This window comes from Diuraphis noxia, unplaced genomic scaffold, assembly GCF_037042655.1.
Source record: "Diuraphis noxia isolate RWA-SAM2 unplaced genomic scaffold, SU_Dnox_SAM2 contig0009, whole genome shotgun sequence".
Taxonomy (NCBI): Eukaryota; Metazoa; Arthropoda; class Insecta; order Hemiptera; family Aphididae; genus Diuraphis; species Diuraphis noxia.
In genome coordinates this window covers 1070226-1093278 of record NW_028301719.1, presented here as the reverse complement: position 1 = coordinate 1093278, position 23053 = coordinate 1070226, and the positions used below count along the sequence as shown (strand labels likewise).

Here is a 23053-nt window from a genome sequence, read left to right as displayed (position 1 = left end):
CCTCCCCCCAATTTATCGAGTGGTAGTCTACGAAGCTTGGTGTAGGCACGTCCGACGACGTGAGTACCTATGTACTTATTACTTACATGTTATTTAAAAGAGTTCAACCAGAAAAATACGACAGATACAACACGTCAACACAGAACTATACAAAATCAAAACGCGTATCGCTAGTGCAGAAAAACTTGAAGTTAAAATAAAAAAAATCACTTCTTTAGCATAATATAAGTACTAGGGAGGCACTTCAAGTCGACCCGTGTCCTTTCGTCTTTCAGTTGGCTGAGCGAATAATACAATAACAATATATCACATTAAAAAAATCACTTGATCAAAACCCGCGCGAAAGTACGAAAAATTATAATTTGGTACGCAATCAAATGGAGGCATTGCTTGTCCGGATAAGATGATTTACATAACAATACATTTTTACGTATCATTATAACTATTATTCAATTTCAAATTTTAATATTCATTACTTATATTGAAAATGCAAATCGTAATTCCTTAGAAATAACTTGCAGCTATTAGGAACTACTCAAAACACTTTGTAGTTATATAGGTATTTTAATACGTGTAGTAGTCCATGCGATCTTGCACCATGGGCACAATCCAAAAGGGCAATTTTGACGCTACAACAAACCAATGCAACATATTTTGTTGCCGGAGGTACACTATACAGATATATATTTTAAATAATAAACAAATCTAAGTGTGTTGCTTTCTAGTATCTTAGTTCAATTTAGCACCTATAATAAAAGATATTTAGATATTATTATATTTTAATTCATATTATGCATTCCATACTACCATAGATTATGTAAAAGTATAAATAATAATAATAATATATATATAATCTATAATAATACCTAAATAAATAGTAATGTGTATACACTGTTTATAAGCCTGAGGTCTACAAGGATTATTAAAATAGGTACCTCCTACAGTTCTAACTAAGATTTCCTTATCTAGTTTTAATTTTTATTTTTATTAACAAGGGCGGCTCCAGAGACATGGTTGAGAGGAAGAGGATAGGACTATCATAATTTTAAGAAAACTTTTGAAATTCTAAATGGTTTTTTATTGAATTTTTTTGTTTAAAATACGAGCTTGGCGTATGCTGCAATCATGACATCATGTATTAGATGTTTATTGTACGTTTATGGTAAGTGATATATTAGATACATTTACATCATTTCATATTAATCATATATTAATTACTTAAAACTTTTTTTTTACAACACTGATTGTAATGGAATCGCATTGAGTAATTATGGAAAGTAATGGATGAATCATCAAAATATAGAGAATTACAAAAAAATATTAATACAGAACTGTACTAATGAATATAATTATAATTTTATAGTTCAAAATGAAAATATGAATTTAATAAAAATGAAAAAAAAATTACAATGAACTTTTTAACATTTTAATGCTTTCGCAACTGAACATAATAGATTTAAAAGAGTAACATATTCACTACAACCCTCTTGTAGTCTATAGGCACAAATACTAATAGATTTACAAATGAGTGCCTTCTGATTGTCTTTTAAATCTGTAGAAAAAACTATTTTATCATGCAATTGTTCTAAAATCTGAGATGCTGAATATGCCTCAAATATTAAATCTTCCACAAAACCATCCATTTTTTGATAGTCGTACATGCGACCCATTTCTATCATACGATCTAACCAGACGTCTGGCACAGTGCCAACAACTTCTAGAACATCAACTTCTTCAATACCATCTTCTCCCTTTAATCTAGCTGTGCTTTGGAGTGATGTTATTGCTCTACGCATATCTCCACCGGAAGCATCGACCAACCGTGCCAGCACACGAGGTGCACATTTTACTCTTTCTTCATTACATATGTGCTCGAGACGAGTTAGCATTATGTCATGTGATAAAGGTTTGAATCTGAACTTGGAGCAACGGGACGTCAATGGGTCAATAATGCAACTCACATAATTGCAAATAAGACAAAATCTAGTAGTCTTTGTCTCTCGTTCAATAGTACGCCTAAGCGCTGCTTGAGCAGGTGCTGTCATTGAGTCAGCTTCATCTAACACAACAATTTTGAACGGCGGACAAGGTTTACCATCTGGTCTTCGGTCCGAAGCTGTTAGCTGAGCAAAGGTTTTAACTTTATCTCGAATAACTTGAATACCACGATCATCAGATGCATTAAGTTCAAGCATACGGTTTTTGTACATATCTCCAAACAGCTGGCGAGCAGCAGCAATTATTGTACTAGTTTTACCTGTACCAGGTGGTCCATAAAACAATAAGTGAGGCATATCAGCACCTTGTTCTAAACATTGTTTTAGTACAGCCACAATCTCTGACTGTTCAGATACTTCATCAACTGTACGAGGTCGATATTTCTCCACCCAAGGTGTGGTGCTACTAGAAATTCCTCGTGATTCATCTTTACTCTTCAGACCACTGCTAGTTGATTGTTGTTCTTGGTTGATTTTTCCAGTTTTTAGAAAAGAATCCATAACAATTATAATTCCTATAATACCAAAAAATTATATTAATAGAAATATTTAATAAGTTATCATTAAAAATGATAAAGAATATAGTATTACACTAACCCAGATAATTCAAATTACAAACATTTTACCTAACAAATGTAATTTAAAAACTTTTTCAAATATTTTAATACTAGTACCTACAGGTAGTACAAATAATTATAATTCAATTATCTCTAAATATTTAAAAACCTAAAATGTAAGGCACAATATCATCATTTAAAAATTAAAATTCACTATATCATCTTATAGCACTGTACTACAAATGATTGAATTCACCAACTGGTTTGTTATTGAAATGCCTAGGCGCATTGTTCAAATTGAATAACTCCGTCACTCTTGATTATTACTATTTCACCACCCATATAATATGATAATTATAATATAATTGTAATAATGATTTTCATTAATACTAAAAATTATAAACATTAAAATATGAAATAATTTAGACCATTATTATTAAGCTTTGATTACCACATACATTTTACTATGTACAATTCTAAAAAATATTCTTTACTGTTCTTTGGAGTTTTTTATGGTAATGATTTGATAAATCCTAAATGATCTCTACATTTTAAGTGTAGGCCTCCAAGTTAGGATTAATTAAATTATATCAATATAATACTTAATGATGTGGAACACTTAGTTCTTACAAATATAATATATGCTATCTATAGGCTTTCAGAAAAATATATGGAACTTAGTATAATATATTGGCTAACTTGATAGTTGATACCAATGTTATTAACTACGAAGATATGAATAATGACTAACAAAATGATACTATGAACTTATAGACATGATCAAAGTTTCTGTACTAATAGCAAAGTATTTTTCATTTGATTTAACAGTCTGATATAAATACTTATACCAAATTTTGAATAATTTGATTAGTTAACGATCACTATTAACCATCAGTATATGCGATATATATTGATTTTATGGGTATTGGAACAATACAATTTTCATGAGGACAGGTGATTCAATAACAAACCATTATCAATGATTGCAAATATTTTAACTTAATATACCTAAATCATAATTATTTTTTATGCAAAACATCTATAATGGGAAATAATTTGAAGAAAAATATTTATGTAAATTTTTTTGCATATACCCATCTGGTTAATTTATAGTTTAATACTTAATAACAACTGTTAAAATTAATTTTCAAAATAAATCCAAATTTTACTAACTTTTATGCTATTTAAATATGTTGCAGAATTCCTGATAAATATGTAGTTTGATCATGAGTTGCGGATAATGATGGAGAAAAATACTTGAGTTGGATGCACTTTGCTAAAACTGATGAAAAAATTAATAAACCATAAACTCCAATCAATGCAAAATTGCTGTAAATGGACACCGCTCAGAGTGAATAATAAATGTATTAATGTGCATTAGGTATATACATATATTTTATTGGATGAATTCAATCCATAAACCCAAAACCATAATAACACAATGGTGTTAATCCATAGGTGTGCTCAGACACGCCCTATAATTACTTTATGGGCCTAAGTGCCCTATGCCTCAATCACACAATTCGTAGTTTGTAATAAATATACCTAAATATTACCATATTCAATTTTAGAGAATATTTTTAAAGGGAATTAAAAAATTAAAAATTGAATGATTCTCTATATGTGCACTTTGCAAATTGATATTGTTTAAATATAGCAGAGCTTTTACTTGTTATAACAGAACCAAATTTAGATGTTTTGTATTTATAAAATTATTGACTAAAGAGATGATGATAATATATGGGCACTACCTGCTTTCAGAGTCTGTGCATAACTATGTTAATAACCATTTTACGGTGTCCAGTACCATTATGTTAGAAATGTTTGATGTTAATTAATAAGAAACTACCGATTAGGTATTCAAAATTTATTATTACTTACAAATTTAAGTGATTATAAACTCCACACAAGTAACAAAGTAAGTCTGTCCGTCGTTAATTATTTCTGAATTTAGCAACATTAAACAATGAAATTATTGTTATCCATTCAAATATGTAGCACAGAGCCGCTGAACGAGAAAATGCCGAAATTCTTCAGATTTCAGAATGTAGTGAAATGAATGATACAAATTTGAGGCCCAACTGGCCAAAGTATTCAGTGATAGTGTTTTGTACATTTACCGCCAAAATGTTCCATAATAATGTAAACATGTATTTGTTCGTGTTGTCAAACTTTAGGTTATGTTTATATTCATTTATACCACGGTCTTGATTATAATTATTTCAAAATTGATAAGTTTGTATTGAAAATCTATATTATCAGCTACGTAAACCCAATTTTTTAAATTTTTAGACTGTAATTCTTCATCATGGTAATTTATTAGTCCCTGTAAATAATTGTACATAAAATATACACCGTTAAAAGTAAGTAGTTAATATTTTTAAGTATTATTTCTCCTAAGTATATTATAATATTTTTGCAGTTTGTATAGTGACTCAAATAGTGATAAGGGTGATTTACACTCAACAATTTTTCAAATTTCCTAAAAAATAAAGAATAATATGTCACGTTTTCATGTTAAATTTCAAAACTCGCGAGGAAAAAGTTATGCACACATTGATAAAGTGCAAAACATTTTATTTTAGTACCTAGCTTTGAAATCTTATATCAGTTGTTTTCAATCTGTCTATTAATTAATTATTAAATTGTTAAGATTTGTTTTGTTATTTTTGTGTGTAACCTACAATTATATAATATATTAATTTTTTTGTTTATTTGAAAATATACAATCTATACCTGTTGGCATAATAAGTTTATGTGTTCTGAGTACGGTTTTAAATTACAGTAATACATTAACATGTATAGAGAAATCATCCATTAATGACACTCATAAATATAATATTAAAACAAAAATTATTTAACTAAACTAAAGTTAGAAAATATTTTTATTATTTAATATTTATAATAGAGATATTATTAGGATTAAAATACAGAGTTAATTATTAATTATAATGTTTATTTATTTTTATAGGTAACAAAATTATTTTATAAGGAACATGGCTGAGGAAGAATCAAATTCCAAACCTTCATATCCTTTGAAAGTATTTTATTGTGGCAACTGTTCACTTCCACCAGAATACTGTGACTTTTCTTCAGACACAGACCGTTGTCGGGAATGGCTTGAAAAGTATTTACCTGATGAGTTTAATAGAATTATGACATGTAGTGGGACTGCTGGAGGTGATGACTCTGATGAGAAAAAACGTCAAAAACGTGGTGGGAAAGGTATGGTAAAATCAAAGAAGAAAGATGATGGGCCCAAACAAGTAAGCAGTTTTCAAAATAATATTTACTTCAACTCAAAAATTTATTGTATGTATTAAAATTGTTTAGGTATGCTTATCCAGAGCACCAAGAGGCAAGAAGAAATCTGTTACTGTTGTAACTGGCTTGAGTACATTTAACATTGATTTAAAAGTTGCTGCTAAATTTTTTGGTACTAAATTTGCCTGTGGATCGAGTGTGACAGGAGAGGATGAAATTGTCATACAAGGTGATGTAAAAGATGACCTATTTGATATTATACCAGAAAAATGGCCTGACATTGATGAAGATTACATTGAAGACCTTGGAGATCTTAAACGGTGATCGCAATAAAATTTATTTATTTTCAATGTGAAATAAATATTCAGTTATTGAAGTTTTGTTTGACTTTAGTCAATATTTAATCTTCGCTGTTGTCACCTGGAATATTCAAATGTACGAAACCAATATATTGCTATGGAATATTTATTATTTCCATTCATCTAATTGTTATTTCATTTTTTTTATGTAAACAATTCCTTCATCCACTTCTTTAAAAAAGGAAAAGCTGATATTTTACACTTACCAAACATAACTTTATTTTTTTTATTTAACATAAATATATAATTAATTATTTAAATATTTCAGTGAACATTGAAAGATTGTAACTAGGAATATAGGGTTATCATATTCTAAACTCTAAAAAATAGTATGTTAAATTCATTATACCCATAGACCAGCATTTCTCAACCTGTGGTTCGTAGAAAGCTCATAAGTGGTACACAAAGAAAATCTTGATTCATGAAAAACTGTAATGGATCAATATTACTTACCTTATTTGATATCAAAAATGATGGTGAATATTTAATTTTCCATTAATTGTAAATTAAACGCTTAAACAATCATAATTGTGTAGTTCCTAGAGTAATAATATTCCATACACAAAAAAAAAAAAAGTTATTTGGTTAAATAGTATACGAACATTTTCAAGTTGTGTAGGTGGTATGCATACACTTAAAAAGGTTGAGAACCGCTGCCATATTGACAACACATGATATATATATATTGGTAAATTTTTTGACTTATAGAGTAGAACACAAGTTTCCAAAAACAAGAAAATGTTGATAATCTACAAAATTTGGTTAGGTTAACCTTAGGGTTATGTAGGGACTGATACATGAAAATTAAGAGCTGTTCAATGTGCCACCCTACATTCGTATACCATTTCTATATAAATATTATTGAATAAGAGGATTCCAGTGAATTTTATGTAAGACCATGATTGTAAAATTATATTAAACCAACATAATATAATCACAATCTCATATTTTTGGTTAATTACTTCTGTCATTGGTATAACATTGTCTACATCGATAGTGTTGGATAACCAATATTGAAAGCTATCTTAGGAAAATTTCCAATATCGTAGATACAACAAAAATACCAGTCAAATTTCTTATAATAAAACTAGAACAAAATGAACACTGTCTTAATAACATATGTTATTTGATTGAACATACAGTATATTTAATAAACGATAAAATGATTACAGCAGTATTTTATTTTGTATGGATTAATACTTTTGCAAATAGTCAACGCATTATGGTATAGAAGATGTTTTAACGACATTAAGTAACATTAATAAAATAAAAAATACACTGGTAGAAAAAATATACAGGTAGATAGTACTGATTAGGAAGGCAACCACACATAGCTTATACATACATTGTACATTTTAAAATATTATACATAATATAAATAATTACTCATTAAACTTTGACAGTTACATAATATTTGATTTTGACATTCCTAGTTTTGCTGTACAATATGCTATAAAACAATATAACAGCTATTAATAAATAATTAGATATTATATTATATTACTAAAAAATGGTATTTTTTAATGAACTGTAGATTTGTGTTTGTAAAAAACAGTATATTTTATAATTTATTTTGCTTATATATATTAATAAAAATACTTAATTCAATAATTTAAGAAAAATTTTTATGTTAATTGCTCCTTGGTGCTGAATATATGTAAACGGCCAGATCCGTTTCCTCCGACATAAATAGCCTGAGTGGGATGTACTTCTATGACTGGACAATATGTAGTCATATCTGTAGATTGCAGAATATGTAATACATGCCCGGCAGAATTATAAACTTGTATCTGAAAAATAATAAATTATAGCATATGTTCAAATAAAAGAATACATTTAATTTAGAATTTTTCAGACCATGATTAATTTATTATTAATATCAGTAACTATTAAAAGCAATAATTGCTTTAATTACAAATCAAACACCTTTATGTTTTGGATAAAGACAGGCAAATGTATTTCATTTAATTTCTATGCTAATGGGGGTTAACACTTAACAATTTGACATAATATTTAACTGATATATGCCCTGTATTTTTTGCTATACATCCCCTTTTGAATCAACAATATTTATCATAATAAACAGTATTTATGATACAAATCAATAACACCAAACATTCATGAATTAGAGAACAGCCAACAATGATAATTTTGAAAACTTTTAAACTAGATAATTATTTTTGTTTGAAATATACATTATTACTTTGATAAACGTTTAAAGGTCATAATTTGTAAATTTTATCTTACACAAATTGTGAAATTGGTGAAAACCCACTAAAATTTTTAGTTGTTTTTTTATATAAATGCTTTTTTTATTATTCATATTGCTTTCAAATCTGAATTCTAGTTATTAGGATATAATTATTGAATATATAATACCAATACATTAACATATACTTCAATAGACTTACTATCACTCTTTAAATTATTAAGTGAAATATAATATATACAATATAAGAATCTCTACTACTAACCCTTTTTGGTGATAGCATTGATCCAACGAAGAATTCATTATCTCTTCCTGGATTCCATTTAGCTTTAAATACTGAAAGCCATCGTCCTGTATGATTATTATGTGGAATTATGTTTATAGGCTCTGAAAAATAATATTTAAATTTACATTTTGTACAAATTTGATAAATCTTATGATATTTCATCAATCTTATCCGACTAATTCTAATGCACCACAAATTAATTGACATCACTAGAATGCAGTACGCAATCTAATGTATTTTTTGTACATAAATCTACAAACCAAAATGTTAAATTGTAGTGCCTAGTAAAATGGCATAGGGATGCATGGTCATTTGATCAAAAAGATTGTTGATTATTATCGATGAATCATTATTAATTTCTTATTAACAATTTTTAACTATTATAACACAATAAAAAAATTATATTTATGTCTAGTATTTCAGCTGATAAAATCCATTCAGATAGAACCAGCCTCGGACTGGCACACCAAAAGCACATAGATCAGTTTTAAGGGGATCCACGAATGGCTTTGAACTCTAAAGAAAATTTGTGCCAAAAAATTACTGATGGTTAAATATTTTGATTAATAAGTTGTATAATGTTAATGTACTCCATATTAATTTTTTTTTTTTTTTTTGATAAAGATGGAAAAACCTAAGATAAATTTTAGATTTAATAAGAAAAATGTGTATCAATTTCTAACTAAAAATAATTTCCAAAATTTTGTGAGTTTTACATATTTGGTCAAAATTTGAAATTCAGACGCTCATAAAAAAATATTATGAATTTAAAGATTTTATTCGTAACTGAGGAAATTATTGTGTGATACAAATGAAAAAAAAACACAATACACATCATTGAATATTTTTTAGAATACCATCAATACTTTATAACTTACTTGTACAACTTGAATTTAATCTATCAGTATTAAATATTCTTAAATTGTCATCATTACATGTAGACACCATCTTAGAACCAGAGGCAGAAAAAAATGCACTTGTCAATGATTTAGGATGTTCAAATTGTAAAACTGGATTAATTGATTGGTCAGTCATATTTCTTATGTCCCACAAGGAAACCTCTCTAAAATCATACACATTATTATATTTTATTAGCGAATTAAATAAATATCATAAAGATATATTACTTATACCATAACGCTGAATATTATTAATAGTACATTTCAATTTAAACGAAATAACTTTAATAAATATATTATTATAATAGCAATAAATAATTACCCAATTCCAGATGAAGTTAAAAAGTAATGTTTTTCCAATGGGTGGCATTGAACTGTACGCACAGATCTTTCATGACACCAGGCAGTGTTGATAATTTTATCTGGTGTTCGTGTATCAATCATATCTACATGACCAGAACCTTAAACATTTAAATAATTATAAAAATTTGATATAAATCATGCATAACATATAAAAGGTGTCAGGCAATACCATACATACCATTTCCTATGAGAAGATTTCTTTCAAATTCAGTGTGCCAGGTAGCATGGTTCATTTTTGATTTACTTTGACCCTTCCATTCTGTCTTATAGATCTATTTAGTTAAATAGTTTAACTTTAATTGATATAGTTACAAGCAAATAAAAGCAATAATAAAATTATACTGACAATATCAAAAGTTCGTTTAACAATGTCACCACATCTGACTGATCCATCATGACTAGTTGAAAACAACTTGTATGGATCCCAAGTGCAAAATGAAATACAATTAACAGGTGCATCATGAAGTCTATACTCGCGCATTTCTGAATTTTTATTGCTGTACAAAGCTACAAAATTGAATTATTACTTAGGATTTAATATATTAGACAGTAAAATTATTGTTGTATTATTAATTCCACAATTAAAATATGTAATTATATTTTTTTGACTCACTTAAGTTTCCTCTCAAATCCCCTGCAGCAACTGTCAAAGATGTTTCCGAAGGATGAATAGCAAGTGAGTAGATACGTTTTTCAGACACTTTTACTGATGGTGTGTACATATCAAGACTTCTTAACACATGTATAAATCTAAATAAAAACAAAATTGTTTTGTATAATTATATTTAAAGTGAAAAACTGAATTACTTATATATATATGACATGAGACTTGGAAGAATAAAATGTATGTAGTAAAAGTACAAGGAGAATCGCATAGCTGTTTTTGACGATATCGCCATAAGTAATATTACTTATACTGAATTTTTTATTTCAATAAATTTATCAATTCATAAGCAGACACTTTTATTTGAATAGTACATAGTGAAAGCAAGTTGACAAACAAAAATAGTATGATAAATTTTCCAATTTAAACATTAAGGTAAAATATGAATTATAATTGACCTTAAACTTATTACATACTTATGACTTGGTAACTTATGAAAATCATTAACAGCTTCCTTAATGGCTAGGTCATCATTCAGTTTTTCAACAAAATCAGAGTCTTCTTCTGGTATTGATATGGAATCTTTAATTAATATAAAATATTCTTAAATTATAATTACATTTTACAACAATTTACTAAATTAAACATAATTAGTAATAAGTAAAATATGTTTTCTTTAAATGCACATACTCTGGCGATTGCGGTGGAACAGATAAAAATTTATTTTTTAAATGTAGTTTACTAACAGAATACATAAATTGGATGTCACTGAATCAAATATTTATCTGACTGGTATTTTTTTAAACTTGATAAAAAGTATAATAACATAGTGGAAAATGGGCAAGATTTTTTTCAATTATTGATTTGTGAATAGAGTTAATTTTAATTTGAAATCTTTGATATAAGAATATGCATCTGAAATTAACGGATCTGCGCAGTTAGAAAAACCAGTTGATCACACATTCGATAACGTAATTATTATAATTGAAAAAATTGATTGTATATCATCTGACCATTGCATAACTTCCAAGTACAATGTAAGTCAGATAAGTGTGATCGATGAGTATTTATATTATTAGTTAGTGTTAGTATATATGTATGACTATTATAAGTTGTCATGAATAACGTTAAAATAAAAATAAATTAAAAACAATGAAAACTAATATATTATTTTCAAAACATTAATTAGGTTTGTGGGTATAGGTTGGGCATCCCTGATGTAATTGGTTGTTCTACGTATCCTTGCATGCCACCTAGCCTAACCAATCATTCCACCGAGACAGCCAAGGCAAATGTAACTGGGTAAAATAGGTCAAAATTGGCCGCATATCCAGGTTAATTGGATGATAAGAAAACATTTGGAATTTAGACAATTAAAGTGTTAAGCAAAAAAAAAAAAAATAAGTAGTTGAAGTATATTAAGGCACTTACCTTGATTTTTAAAATCAGTACCATAAGAATCATTATTCTTAGAGGTTTTAGGATTGTTAGATTCTAATTTAGATTCCTCAGGAAGCTGATAATCTTGAGGTGCTGCCAAATGAGCTATTCTCAATGAACGTCTCTCGGGTTTTCTGAAAAATATATAAATAATGAAGTTGAATAAAAATGATTTAAGTAATTTGATAAAAACAATCAATACTTACAAGCTTGTATTTTTAGGTTTAGTTGTTTTAACTGGTGTGTGTTTTTGTATGGAAGTTACCAATGTCTTTGCAGCTTGATTTACACCAAGTATACTGAAATATTATTACACACCATTTAATTCATCAAAAAATTACACACAAACAATGATTCAAATTATGGATGAATAATAAGAATTCATGTTATATGATTATAATGAGTAATACACAAAGCATTCTCCAAATTTTCTTTTTATAATAAATATATTGCAAAGGAATTCTGATTTTTTAATTTTTCAAGTACCTATTATAGGCTATAGGTATAGGTACTTATACACAAGGACCCTATTTTCAAATGTCTAATTTTTTAATATTATGGTTTATTAAATTATAAAATGTGTCAGCATATTACATTAATATAGTCTCAATATCCAATTACAAGAATAAAGGTATTTGTATGTAAGATTAGATTATTTATTTATTAATGGTTAACATGTTAAATTTGATCTTTGTCTGCACAAGTATCTGATAGTAGTAAATCTTAGGTAGTCATGGATAACTGATTATTATGTCATTAAAGGTCTTGGGTAATAACAAATTATTTTTTTAATAAGAGTTTTTTCTTTCAGTAAATTGATAAACAGATAACTTTTTGAGTTATTTAAATTTATGTAGAAGAATATATTTGGATTTTAAAAAGAAGGTCATGATGAAAATTATAATAATCAATAGGAATTTAATAACTTTTTTAGGTTTATGAAACAATTTTTGAATATATAAAGTACCTACTTACTGAATTATTAAATATATTTTATATTTCTATAAAACTATTTTAAGAAATGTTATCCTTGGAACATACATTTAATTTTTTTGATGACTTATAAAATGCGAGTTGTTTACTTGGACTGTTTGATAGTCAATCACCCAAAACTAAAAAAAAGTTTAATTTGAATTTGAAAATTTTTTAACCTAGGCATTCGATCAAGTTATCTTTATCAATTATAAGTATGTTCTTAACTTGTTAAATTTGTAAAAAAAAATCAAAATTTGTAAGCGCTGCGAGTGGAAGTATTGTTGCACGCATGCTGTTTTAACATAAAATCTTAAACATTGAAAGGCTATAACTTCTAAAACAATAGTTTCTGTAAAAAATTCAAACAGTTTTAAATCAGCCTTGAAAATTATGTCTTTGAAAAAAATTTAAAATTTGTGAGGGGCGTGGTTAAGTGCATTTGTCCCCAATTATTTACAGAGAAAATAACTCACTCCAACATTTCTTCATTTTTTTTCATTCTTTTTTCTCTTTGTTGTTCATATGTCAAATTTTCATCTTCATCATCAGACATACTTTCAATGTCATCCATTTTTGAAGGAGACAAGTCTTGGATTTTATTCATCTTAAAGAATTAAATGCCAACTAGAAAATACAAAATAGACTTATAATATTGGTACTATACATAAAAAAAAGTTACACAGTATTCAACTTTATCAAGGATCAAAACAATACAAAAAAATGTTACTGTGTACTGTGCAGGTATATGATGATAAATGAGAAAATAACATAAAATATAATTATTCTTGTAATATACATGTTTTAATTAATAACTAATAATAAGTCAACTAGATGTCTACATTCTAATTATCCATCGGCTATATGTACATCTAAAAGTGGCTCAGCAGTATTCGGTTCCTAGTCCGGTTGATAGTTTTATTAGAATTAATACTATCATCTTCGAACATTTAAACTTGGACAAACTGACTCCCATTCAACTGAGTGTCTCTATTCTAAGAATAGGAACTATATAGGTAATTGAGATTTGGACACTTCCGTTGAAAAAAGATCAAATTTAAGAATGGGCATTTTATTAAGCTAAATATATTTAAAGTTATTATTCACTATAGATAAACTTCAATACCTACTTTCGTCTATGGAGCAGTGTTCAAAATTCCAAACAAACTCGGTAAGTGGCAAATAGTCAAAGATTAAGTCACGATAAAGTAATCTTACCTTAGTAAAGAGTAAAGACCAAAGCTTATTACGGATTATTGATTAATGCTATAGAAGCTACTCCACGAGTAGGAAATAGTTAAATAGTGAAAAAAAATATCTTATTTGACCGTGAGCACGGGATGTTTTACGGTTGCTACTTGCTAGTTGCTAATGGTTAGCTATAAGTTATAGCTGCTAAAAGTTAACAATTATAGCCTAAAGCTTATGGTTATGATGGTTTACGGTTTACAATTTTAAAGATTCCAAGAATTTATTATAAACTATCAAAGATCATCAATTTACAATATTATTAAACAAGAATAAGAATATTATTATTTATTATGAAAACCGGCTAACCTAAAATTTCCGAAAAATAGCGCGAAAATTACAACCTCCCAGATATTCACACGGCGTCTATTTTGTTATCTGTTCAATTTTATCATCAACTATCAACAAAACACAGAAAACAGGCCGACATATTATTATTATTAAGCACTTAACTTTCTGTGTTTCGTGTGATTGTGTTTAGTGTGTTGTCTTACTCGTGGTTGGCGCTTCTCTCAAGTTAAATGTTGCCTTCCAGCCGTCAAGTTTGAAAAAGTTTGTCTCCAAAGTTCAAATGGAATCAAATAAAATGGTATGTTAATCATAATTGTTTTGTGTAAATTGTGCTCTGAACTTTCAAATAAACCTGAAAGCTATAACTATAGTATGAAGTATGAAGTCCACTATGCGAGTTATCCACCACTTTTTCTTTTTTATGCATAATTGTATGTTATTGACTCTTGCTATGTAAATAATCAATTACAAAGTAACACGTAAACTATACCTATTGATAACTTAAATAGTCATTAAACCATAATTTTTTGTAATTATTATTTGTTATGAACTTATTACTAGGTATAAACTTTCATAAAAAAAAATATTATATATTTAGGTATGAATATTTTATTGTTACTTTTTCAAACTTACTCTCAACTCTTTTTTAGGTATATAAATATAATGTTATTGCTCTTATTATTTAGTTTTTGGTTTTTGTTTCTTATTTCCTTACCAATAAACAACCGTGTTGGCAGTATTTTTAACTTAAAATATAGTATATAGTCCAGTATGCGATATATTCATAAAAAAATGGCAAATAAGTCTTAAAACAGTTAAATTTATACTTTTATACCTATTTTATTATATTATTATGATATATGATATCAGCTTGTCACAGTACTATGTGTAGTTCTAAGCACGTACATTAAATCATTAAAAATGTATTTTTATTAGATACCCGCTAAAATATTTAGAAATGTTTAACAAGTAATAATTAAAGAACCATAATAAAATTGTTTTGATTTTAATTTTTGTGTTTATTGGATAATTATTATCTATGCTTCTATTAATTGAATATAATATATTGTTATTACTAATTTACTTTTACGTTTTATTTAAAAGTCTTGTTACTGTATAAGTGCCTATAAAAAATATTCAGATTACAACAACTACAATCATCTGTAAATTAGTTTTTTATGAGTAGCTTTGTAGAATAAATTCTTAATAATAAATTTTATTTAAATCAGACAGATAAAAATCTATAAGATACCACATGAGTAATCTATAATTGATTAATAATTTTTATGTATATGTTATTTTATTTTCTAGATAGTACTGGTTAATTTAATAAAGTTATTACCTAACTTACATTTCTGATAGCTTTTACTTAGTTATAAAAGTTTTATAATAATTTTACATTTAACAAGTTTATTATGTATCTACATGTAATATATATTTAATATTTAAATCCATATGTTTCTAGGTGGAAAAGTGATGATTGCTGACAGAAGTAGTGATTGACGATTGTGTTCCATTTTGAAGAAACATTGATATATTAATTCATTCAGCAGAACACAAGAGCTTTCAAAAAAGATTCACAACCGTAAGCTTATTTTATAATTAAAATATCTGTTCAAATTTCTTGTGTGGTTCAAATATGTATGAACCAGAAGTTTTCGAAGAAGATTTGCTAATTCCACCTGGAGAAGATGTTACTCTTCCCCCAGCCCTTGAACAAGCATTGAACAATATTCAAGCAACAGAGTATTCACAAGAAGATAACACCGAAGTTGTACAGCCTACAGTTGAAGATGTTGAGGATGAGGATGATTATGACGATGATGATGATGAAGAAGAACAAATAGTTAAAATGTCTTCTAAAGATCGTAAAGTAGCTAAAAGAAGGAAGAAAAAGTATAAGAAAAAAAAGAAGAAACAATTAAAAAATGAGCAAAAAGTAAAAGAAACAACATCCTCAGACAAAGAGAACAAGGTTGATAAATTAGATATTGAGGTTGAATACATACAAGAAACTTTAAGCGTGTTCAACCTTGTACCTATGTATAGGCAATATGCTAAAGTGTTTGAGAATTTCAAAATTCCTGAACCAGAACAAAAACCAGCAGATCTAGATGGTGGTCAAGAAGCTACTTTACCCAGTTTAGATTTAAAGAAAGTGCCTAAGCTCCCTGAACAAGAAGATGATGATGATCTTAGAGATAAAGATGGAGAAAATCAGCAGAAGGGCTCTGATAAATTGTCAAGAAGGCAATTTAAAAAGGTTACTCGTTTAAGTGTAGCTGAATTAAAGCAACTTGTTTCTAGACCAGATGTTGTAGAAATGCATGACGTTACTGCCAGAGATCCTCATCTCTTAATACAATTAAAAGCACATCGTAACACAGTACCTGTACCTCGTCATTGGTGCTTTAAGCGTAAGTATTTACAAGGTAAACGAGGTATTGAAAAGCCACCATTTGATTTACCTGATTTTATTAAGCGCACTGGTATCATGGAGATGAGAGCTGCTCATCAAGAAAAAGAAGATGAAAAGTCGTTAAAAAATAAAATGAGAGAAAGGGTTCGACCTAAAATGGGAAAGATTGATATTGATTACAAAAAATTACATGACGCGTTTTTTAAATTGCAAACTAAACCAAGATTATCTCTTCATGGTGACTTGTATTATGAAGGCAAAGAATATGAGACTAAACTTAGAGAAAAGAAACCTGGTGACTTAAGTGCTGAATTACGTACTGCGTTAGGTATGCCAGTCGGTCATAACGCTCACAAAGTTCCTCCACCGTGGCTTATCGCTATGCAGCGTTATGGTCCACCGCCGTCTTATCCAGCACTTAAAATACCTGGTCTTAATGCTCCCATTCCTGAAGGATGTTCTTTCGGTTACCATGCTGGTGGTTGGGGAAAACCTCCTGTAGATGAACGTGGTCGACCTCTTTATGGTAATGTGTTTGGTACACCATCTGATTATGATGAATCACATGTAGCTGAAGAGCAAATTGATAAATCTATGTGGGGAGAACCAGATTCTGAATCGGATGCAGAAGAAAGTGAAGAGGAGGAAGAGGAAGAAGAAGTTAAAGAAACCGAAGAAGTAGCAATTGACGCTAGTGGTATTGCCACACCGGTCGCTGAAGGCTTAGCTACACCATCAGGAATTATGTCTGGATTACCAAGTGGTTACGAAACACCCGAATATATTGAATTAAGAAAACGAAAGATTGAATCTGAAATGGAAAGTAGCGAACAACAACCACTCTACCATGTCTTACCAGAGAAGAAGGTAGACACTGTCCGTGGCTCTATGATGGCATCTACACACATGTATGACATACCAACTGCTGCGTCAAATAAACCTGGTGAAGTTGAAGTCAGCTTAGATCCATCTGAATTGGAATTAGCTGGAGATGTAGAAGCTATGGCAGCTAGATATGAGCAAAGAATGAAGGATCAACAGGGCGGGGAAGATGATGGCACAGAAACCGAAAAGAAAAAAGGACAAAAACGGAAAGCCGCTCAAGAAGCAAAAACAAGCAAAAAATATAAAGATTTCAAATTTTAAACAAATGAAATTAAATTATACCTTGTGCATTTTAGAAAATATTAAAATATTGTGTATAAATTATACAACTCTTTGTATTCAACTTTTTACAGTCGCTATAAAGTGTATAAATTATGTTGTATTTGAACGGAATTGGTGTAAAATTTGTGCTGAACTTATAAATGAAATCCACTGAATAAACTTATTATTTAGAGCTACATGAACAATATTTGATTACGGTTACAAACACTTTCATAAAAATAAATTTTAAAAAATATTTAACACTGCGCGTATTATAATTAAATTATATTTTTGTGGATAATGGAAACAATGAAAACATTATAGCTGTCTACAAATAATAATCAATTACGCGTAGGAAATTCAACTCTAATTTAGCGGTGTGGTACAAAAATTATTTGTTTTACATGGCATGATTAGTATGACATTATTAAGTGTACTTATCAAACGATTGTGATGTAATTAAATAGGTGTTTTTTAGATTTTTCTTTGAATAAATTTTTAAATGTACGCCTACCTATATAATATCATGTTATATATTAACGGCATTGTAGTATTATCAATATTATGTGTTAAGGCTAACTGTGACCAGTTTGAAATAAGTTAAAAATGTATACAGACCGCCTTGTGTTTACTTTCAGGTTTTGACTCTGAATACGTTTTGGTGAATAATGCCCCGGAGTATTTTACGATCGATTCTGTCGGACTGGAGACCAATCTGATGTAACGTTTCAGACAAATTATTTAGGCGAGACCACGTCCTATTAACTCAATATATTATTATTAGCTTATAATTATGTTGAGCATCGCTCGGTCGTGTACTTAGTGTCTGTGTGATTATTTTCGGTAGGTATACAGTGTAAGCGCAGGCGCCACTTCTATATAGGCTTATGATTTTACTTGACTTTTACTAGAAGTTTGGTACAGAGAGGTTTGTGATCGAGATCAAATTTAACGGAAATCGACTTGGCCTGACCCTCCGCGGTGCATTCCTGCAGACAATTCGTTGACGTTAACTGCAAGGCGCATAACTCAGACGGCGGCGATAACATATATATATATATTCACGAGCTGCAGTCGTCGACTTGGGCACACTTTCGACGTCGTCGTCCGGTAAAAATAAAATAAAACTGACCATCGACAACGTCAAACCGCCCTCGTCTACGTGTCGCCCGCCACCTACTCGTACAGTTTTACGGATGGGTGACCGCGAATGAAACGAATCCCGGCAACGTACTGGAGTACTGTATTATCTCTTGCATGTGCAGGTCACTCATCGCCCGTTTCTGTTGAAGCTCCAAGTTCCGGTGGTTGCTGATAAAAAAAAAACCTCCTGCAGGTAATGCCAGCAGGTTCCTTTGCGTTTGCTACCTGAAGGGGCGCGGTGGCAGTTTTTTTTAGACCAAGTCAGTGATGGGTATGGGTGTGGTGGGTTCTTGTTGCTGAGTATCGACTAGGAGTGTAGCACGGAATAGTGAATGATTTGCCGGGTTGATATATTTTCAAACTTAAATCTGAAATTTGGTGGGCAGGTGAGAGGGTGATGGGCAGAGTCTTTGCGGAACTCTTGGAATAAAATATCTCGCGCCACTGCTTGTTCCTCGTTATTAGCGTGACTTCGATATCATATTATAACGGCCGAATATTTTACGATTCACGTCAGAACGTCGCTAACATGGATATACTGCAGCCGCATTACTGCTCGATTATTTTTATCGGAGTACACTCTTTTTAAAGACTATAGTATACTTAGATGCAAAGAAATCGAATTTAAGACGAGTTGTTCATATGTTTTAAGTAACTATATTTAAATATTAAAGTGAGTATGTACCTCGCAAAATGTTGGTACTGTATACTTAAATTAAGATAGAACTAATTCCAAAAGCAGTCTAACTACGCGTCCGAAATTTGATGTTTATAAATCTAAATACTCCAAACAACATCCTACTTATAGGAATAATAATGTAAAATTAGTGTTGTAAACCAAAAGAGAACGTCGAATAAAAATAATACACTTAAAAACTATATTAAGATAAAAAATTGAAAAATAATGTACGTTGATTGATAAAATAATGTGGTTAGGCATATTTTAATTGATAATATTGTCGTGTGTAAGGGACATTCTTTTTAACACGAACAACTCATATTCATCTCATTTAATTTAAATTTAAACGCACTGACTAATTGTGCAGTCATTGCGATCTTTTTAGCAACATATGTAGCTTTCTTAATTTTTCATCTAAATAAAGAGACTGTTTTTGTTCTATGGCTGGGAGGTAATAGGTAAACAGTCCAGTATTAATTCTACAATGATAAATTAAATACTTACAAAGTAATAAGTGATATTATTATATAAATCCTCGTGACGACAAGTCGTTTAACCGGCTCGGTGGTCAATATCTATAATATGCAGTATTGCATCCAGTGCATTCTATTATGTCTTCTGTGTCTGTCAAGATGGAATAGGACAATAAGTCACATAACGAGATAAGTTCCGATTGTACAATATTCAATATTATTATTTTTTCTTTTTTTTATCGTTTTATTAAAATTAAATTAAAAAATGAGTACTTCATTCGGTGAACCTTACTTTCCTGCAGTTTTACTCACACACGTTGAACGAAATTGCTAGGAAAAGCCTTGGTAAGACGTCTTGGTTTTTTTATTAGGAACGCAAAATAATTCCAAGACGATTGTTGTCTCGAAACATTATAATAATATGTCTTACTTGTCACGCCAATACTTGAGTTGGTATATCGTTAAAAAATCCTAAACATCCGTTCGTGAATAAAAATCTCATTAAATCTCTCTAGCGCTTTCAGAGTTGATTGATATGGTTTACTGGCAATAATAATAGTAAAAAAAAAAAACGGCTAAACACCTCACTGAGGTACACCTTTTTTTGATCACAACCCTAAACATATTATTCAAGAATCACTTTCTTCTAGGCGTAATCTTGCAGCCATTTGATGCACGTCCAAACTTTAATTATAATTATATCTTGTGGATTATACACTCGTCTTGTTCTACTGATCGAGTTTTTTCAATAAAAATAGGCTCGCCTCACTATCGTTACCACAACTCGACAACTCCGCACGGAATATAGATTGTATATCCCGAAAATGTGACAAATTTTACAATGTTGATTTAGATATTCGATACAAAAACAAAATGTTTGGTTATCTAAGGTTTTCTAATAGGTACCTTTTTTTTCCGTATTAAATCACCACATGGGAGCCGAACTGTTATTGCTTAGCTCCAAATTCACATTGCATTAGCTCCTTTTATAATAGGTACCTAATGGCTAATGTTACTACGCGTTTACTTTTAGTTTTCCTTTAACTAGTATCTGTACCTACGCCTATTTTACTTAAAATTGTTTATTATATTATAATCACGAAGATAAATATATATATATTAACGCACACAAATTACTTAGCTATTTATTTTAATAAGCTTTATTTTTTGTATATATTAAGCGTATAATTGTAATTTTTTTCATTCTAAATTTGTATTTATTTGTGATAGTGTAGCGTATACTATACTTATTGTAATTCATTATAAAAATACTTAAATAAACATAATGTAACGCAATCGAGCTCGTGCGGGCTTTTGTGTTGGTAAAAAAAAAAAAAAAAAACTAATACTAATAATCATTGTCAACTGAACGGTGACGTGTGTGTTTTGCAGGGACTGCGTGAAAATCGTCTGGATCCAATAACGCTCGCTTGCAGCAATGAACAGGATTCCTATTTGCGAGGTGATCGACCAGCGTCCGTTGACCGACAACGACGAGCCGTCTTCCGTGTTTCGACCGCTGTCCGGCGACGAGTGCTCTGTCGCGCTGACCCACGTCCGGCCACTGCAGGCCCCGTTGGCCGACTGCGGCCCGTCCAGGTGGTTCGACGGCACGGACCGCGCGCTGGTGTTTGTGCTCGGCGAGGCGGACTGCGTGGTGGACAGGGGCCTGGAAGCGGTGGTGGCCGGCATGCGGCCGGGCGAGCTCCGGGAGTTTTGCGTGGGCGACGGACGCGGTGGCCGCGTTACCGGCCGAGTCCGGCTGTCGGCCGTGCGGAAGACGGCTGGCGGCGCTGGCTGGCGCGGCGACGACAGGCTGAAACTCGCGGAGGCGGCCCGGCACAAGGACTTGGGCAACCGCCTGTACGGACAGGGCCGGTTCGTGGACGCGTTTCACCGGTTCAACCGAGCGGCCAGAGCGGTGCTGTTCGTCCGGGACGTGGACGCTGTCCGCGGCGACTGGGACGCCATGTACGCGGTCGTGTGCAACAACATGGCCGCCTGCCAGCTGCGGCTGGGCAACTACGAGCACGCCTACCGGCTGTCCTGCAAGGTGTTGGCCGTCGACCCGAGAAACGTCAAGGCCCTGGTTCGCCGGTGCCAGGCGTCCGCCGAGCTCCGCATGTTCGAAGGCGCCTTGGTCGACGCCGTCCGTGCCCTGGACATCGAACCCGGCAACGCGGTGGCCGAGCGGTACCGTAATGTGGCCGCACGCGGCGTGGACGACCAGAACGCCCGTTACGGCGACATGGTCAAGAAGATGTTCGCCTGAGACGGCCCAGCGGCTTGTACGTACGTGTTTGTCCGTACCTATGGAAATTCCGACTAACAACAAATATAATACGTATCTACCTCCCCCCTGTAATAATTTTCATGTTACTTCCAATGTGTAATAAACAATGTTGTCAATACCGATTTGTGATTTATTAATATATTGTTGTTATATACCTATAGCCTAGGTATATAGGTCAAATATATTGACCTAAGTATGTCAATTTTAAATAATACCATAAATCATGTTGTTATAATATGACCGTTTAGGTGTCTTTTTGTTAGGTACTTACCTATATAGCGTCATGTTTACACGTTACCTACATTTGAGTTAGATCGTAAGTTTTATAGTTATTCATTCGTACAGGATATAGCAGGTTGTTGTATAGATGTATGCTTCTAGTACTGTATAGTGTAGGTACCATATTGAACA

The 23053-nt window shown here is 30.7% G+C and overlaps 4 protein-coding genes and 1 pseudogene across 11 annotated transcripts; 3 read left to right on the top strand and 2 right to left on the bottom strand.

Annotated features, from left to right (window-relative positions):
* Window positions 1-1055: 1055 nt before the first annotated feature.
* On the bottom strand, window positions 1056-4662 carry LOC149054202 (replication factor C subunit 4-like). Of its 2 annotated transcripts, XM_089230565.1 has the most exons (3): window positions 4436-4662; window positions 3728-3836; window positions 1056-2512 (listed from the first exon to the last, which is right to left on the bottom strand). In XM_089230565.1, the coding sequence occupies exon 3, from the start codon at window positions 2496-2498 to the stop codon at window positions 1419-1421; it is 1080 nt and encodes a 359-aa protein (XP_089086691.1). In that variant the 5' UTR covers window positions 2499-2512; window positions 3728-3836; window positions 4436-4662; the 3' UTR covers window positions 1056-1418. The 2 variants fall into 2 exon arrangements, with proteins under 2 accessions (XP_089086691.1, XP_089086692.1); XM_089230566.1 differs by lacking the exon at window positions 3728-3836.
* Window positions 4663-4765: 103 nt separating this feature from the next.
* On the top strand, window positions 4766-6304 carry LOC149054201 (density-regulated protein homolog). Of its 2 annotated transcripts, none has more exons than XM_089230569.1 (3): window positions 4766-4917; window positions 5526-5820; window positions 5888-6304. In XM_089230569.1, the coding sequence occupies exons 2-3, from the start codon at window positions 5551-5553 to the stop codon at window positions 6140-6142; spliced, it is 525 nt and encodes a 174-aa protein (XP_089086695.1). In that variant the 5' UTR covers window positions 4766-4917; window positions 5526-5550; the 3' UTR covers window positions 6143-6304. The 2 variants fall into 2 exon arrangements, with proteins under 2 accessions (XP_089086695.1, XP_089086696.1); XM_089230570.1 differs by lacking the exon at window positions 4766-4917 and adding an exon at window positions 5309-5425.
* Window positions 6305-7286: 982 nt separating this feature from the next.
* On the bottom strand, window positions 7287-14478 carry LOC149054200 (WD repeat-containing protein 76-like). 2 transcript variants are annotated; one of them, XM_089230564.1, is made up of 12 exons: window positions 14081-14478; window positions 13427-13577; window positions 12185-12277; window positions 11970-12112; window positions 11015-11120; window positions 10548-10684; window positions 10281-10441; window positions 10113-10206; window positions 9894-10032; window positions 9551-9735; window positions 8652-8773; window positions 7287-7967 (listed from the first exon to the last, which is right to left on the bottom strand). In XM_089230564.1, the coding sequence occupies exons 2-12, from the start codon at window positions 13555-13557 to the stop codon at window positions 7803-7805; spliced, it is 1476 nt and encodes a 491-aa protein (XP_089086690.1). In that variant the 5' UTR covers window positions 13558-13577; window positions 14081-14478; the 3' UTR covers window positions 7287-7802. The 2 variants fall into 2 exon arrangements, with proteins under 2 accessions (XP_089086690.1, XP_089086689.1); XM_089230563.1 differs by having other exon boundaries at window positions 14169-14477.
* Window positions 14479-15954: 1476 nt separating this feature from the next.
* Window positions 15955-22764, top strand: LOC107162630 (tetratricopeptide repeat protein 9C-like). Of its 5 annotated transcripts, none has more exons than XM_015509617.2 (4): window positions 15955-16074; window positions 18693-18897; window positions 18969-19390; window positions 21742-22764. In XM_015509617.2, exon 4 carries the CDS (start codon window positions 21788-21790, stop codon window positions 22619-22621), a length of 834 nt encoding a protein of 277 aa, XP_015365103.1. In that variant the 5' UTR covers window positions 15955-16074; window positions 18693-18897; window positions 18969-19390; window positions 21742-21787; the 3' UTR covers window positions 22622-22764. The 5 variants fall into 5 exon arrangements, with proteins under 5 accessions (XP_015365103.1, XP_015365102.1, XP_089086694.1 ...); XM_015509616.2 differs by having other exon boundaries at window positions 18966-19390; XM_089230568.1 differs by lacking the exon at window positions 18969-19390 and having other exon boundaries at window positions 18693-18799.
* Window positions 16074-18251, top strand: LOC107162629 (splicing factor 3B subunit 2 pseudogene; annotated as a pseudogene).
* Window positions 22765-23053: the final 289 nt, after the last annotated feature.

What these genes read in the sequence shown, in the direction of transcription:
- LOC149054202 (XM_089230565.1), bottom strand. Translation starts at nt 2,498, where the DNA reads ATGGATTCTTTTCTAAAAACTGGAAAAATCAACCAAGAACAACAATCA.
- LOC149054201 (XM_089230569.1), top strand. Translation starts at nt 5,551, where the DNA reads ATGGCTGAGGAAGAATCAAATTCCAAACCTTCATATCCTTTGAAAGTA. An exon ending in AAGATGATGGGCCCAAACAA is followed by an intron (nt 5,821 to 5,887) that starts GTAAGCAGTTTT and finishes AAAATTGTTTAG; the next exon opens with GTATGCTTATCCAGAGCACC.
- LOC149054200 (XM_089230564.1), bottom strand. Translation starts at nt 13,557, where the DNA reads ATGAATAAAATCCAAGACTTGTCTCCTTCAAAAATGGATGACATTGAA. An exon ending in AAACCTAAAAATACAAGCTT is followed by an intron (nt 12,113 to 12,184) that starts GTAAGTATTGAT and finishes TATATTTTTCAG; the next exon opens with AAAACCCGAGAGACGTTCAT. An exon ending in ATTAAATTCAAGTTGTACAA is followed by an intron (nt 8,774 to 9,550) that starts GTAAGTTATAAA and finishes ATTATTTTTCAG; the next exon opens with AGCCTATAAACATAATTCCA.
- LOC107162630 (XM_015509618.2), top strand. Translation starts at nt 21,788, where the DNA reads ATGAACAGGATTCCTATTTGCGAGGTGATCGACCAGCGTCCGTTGACC.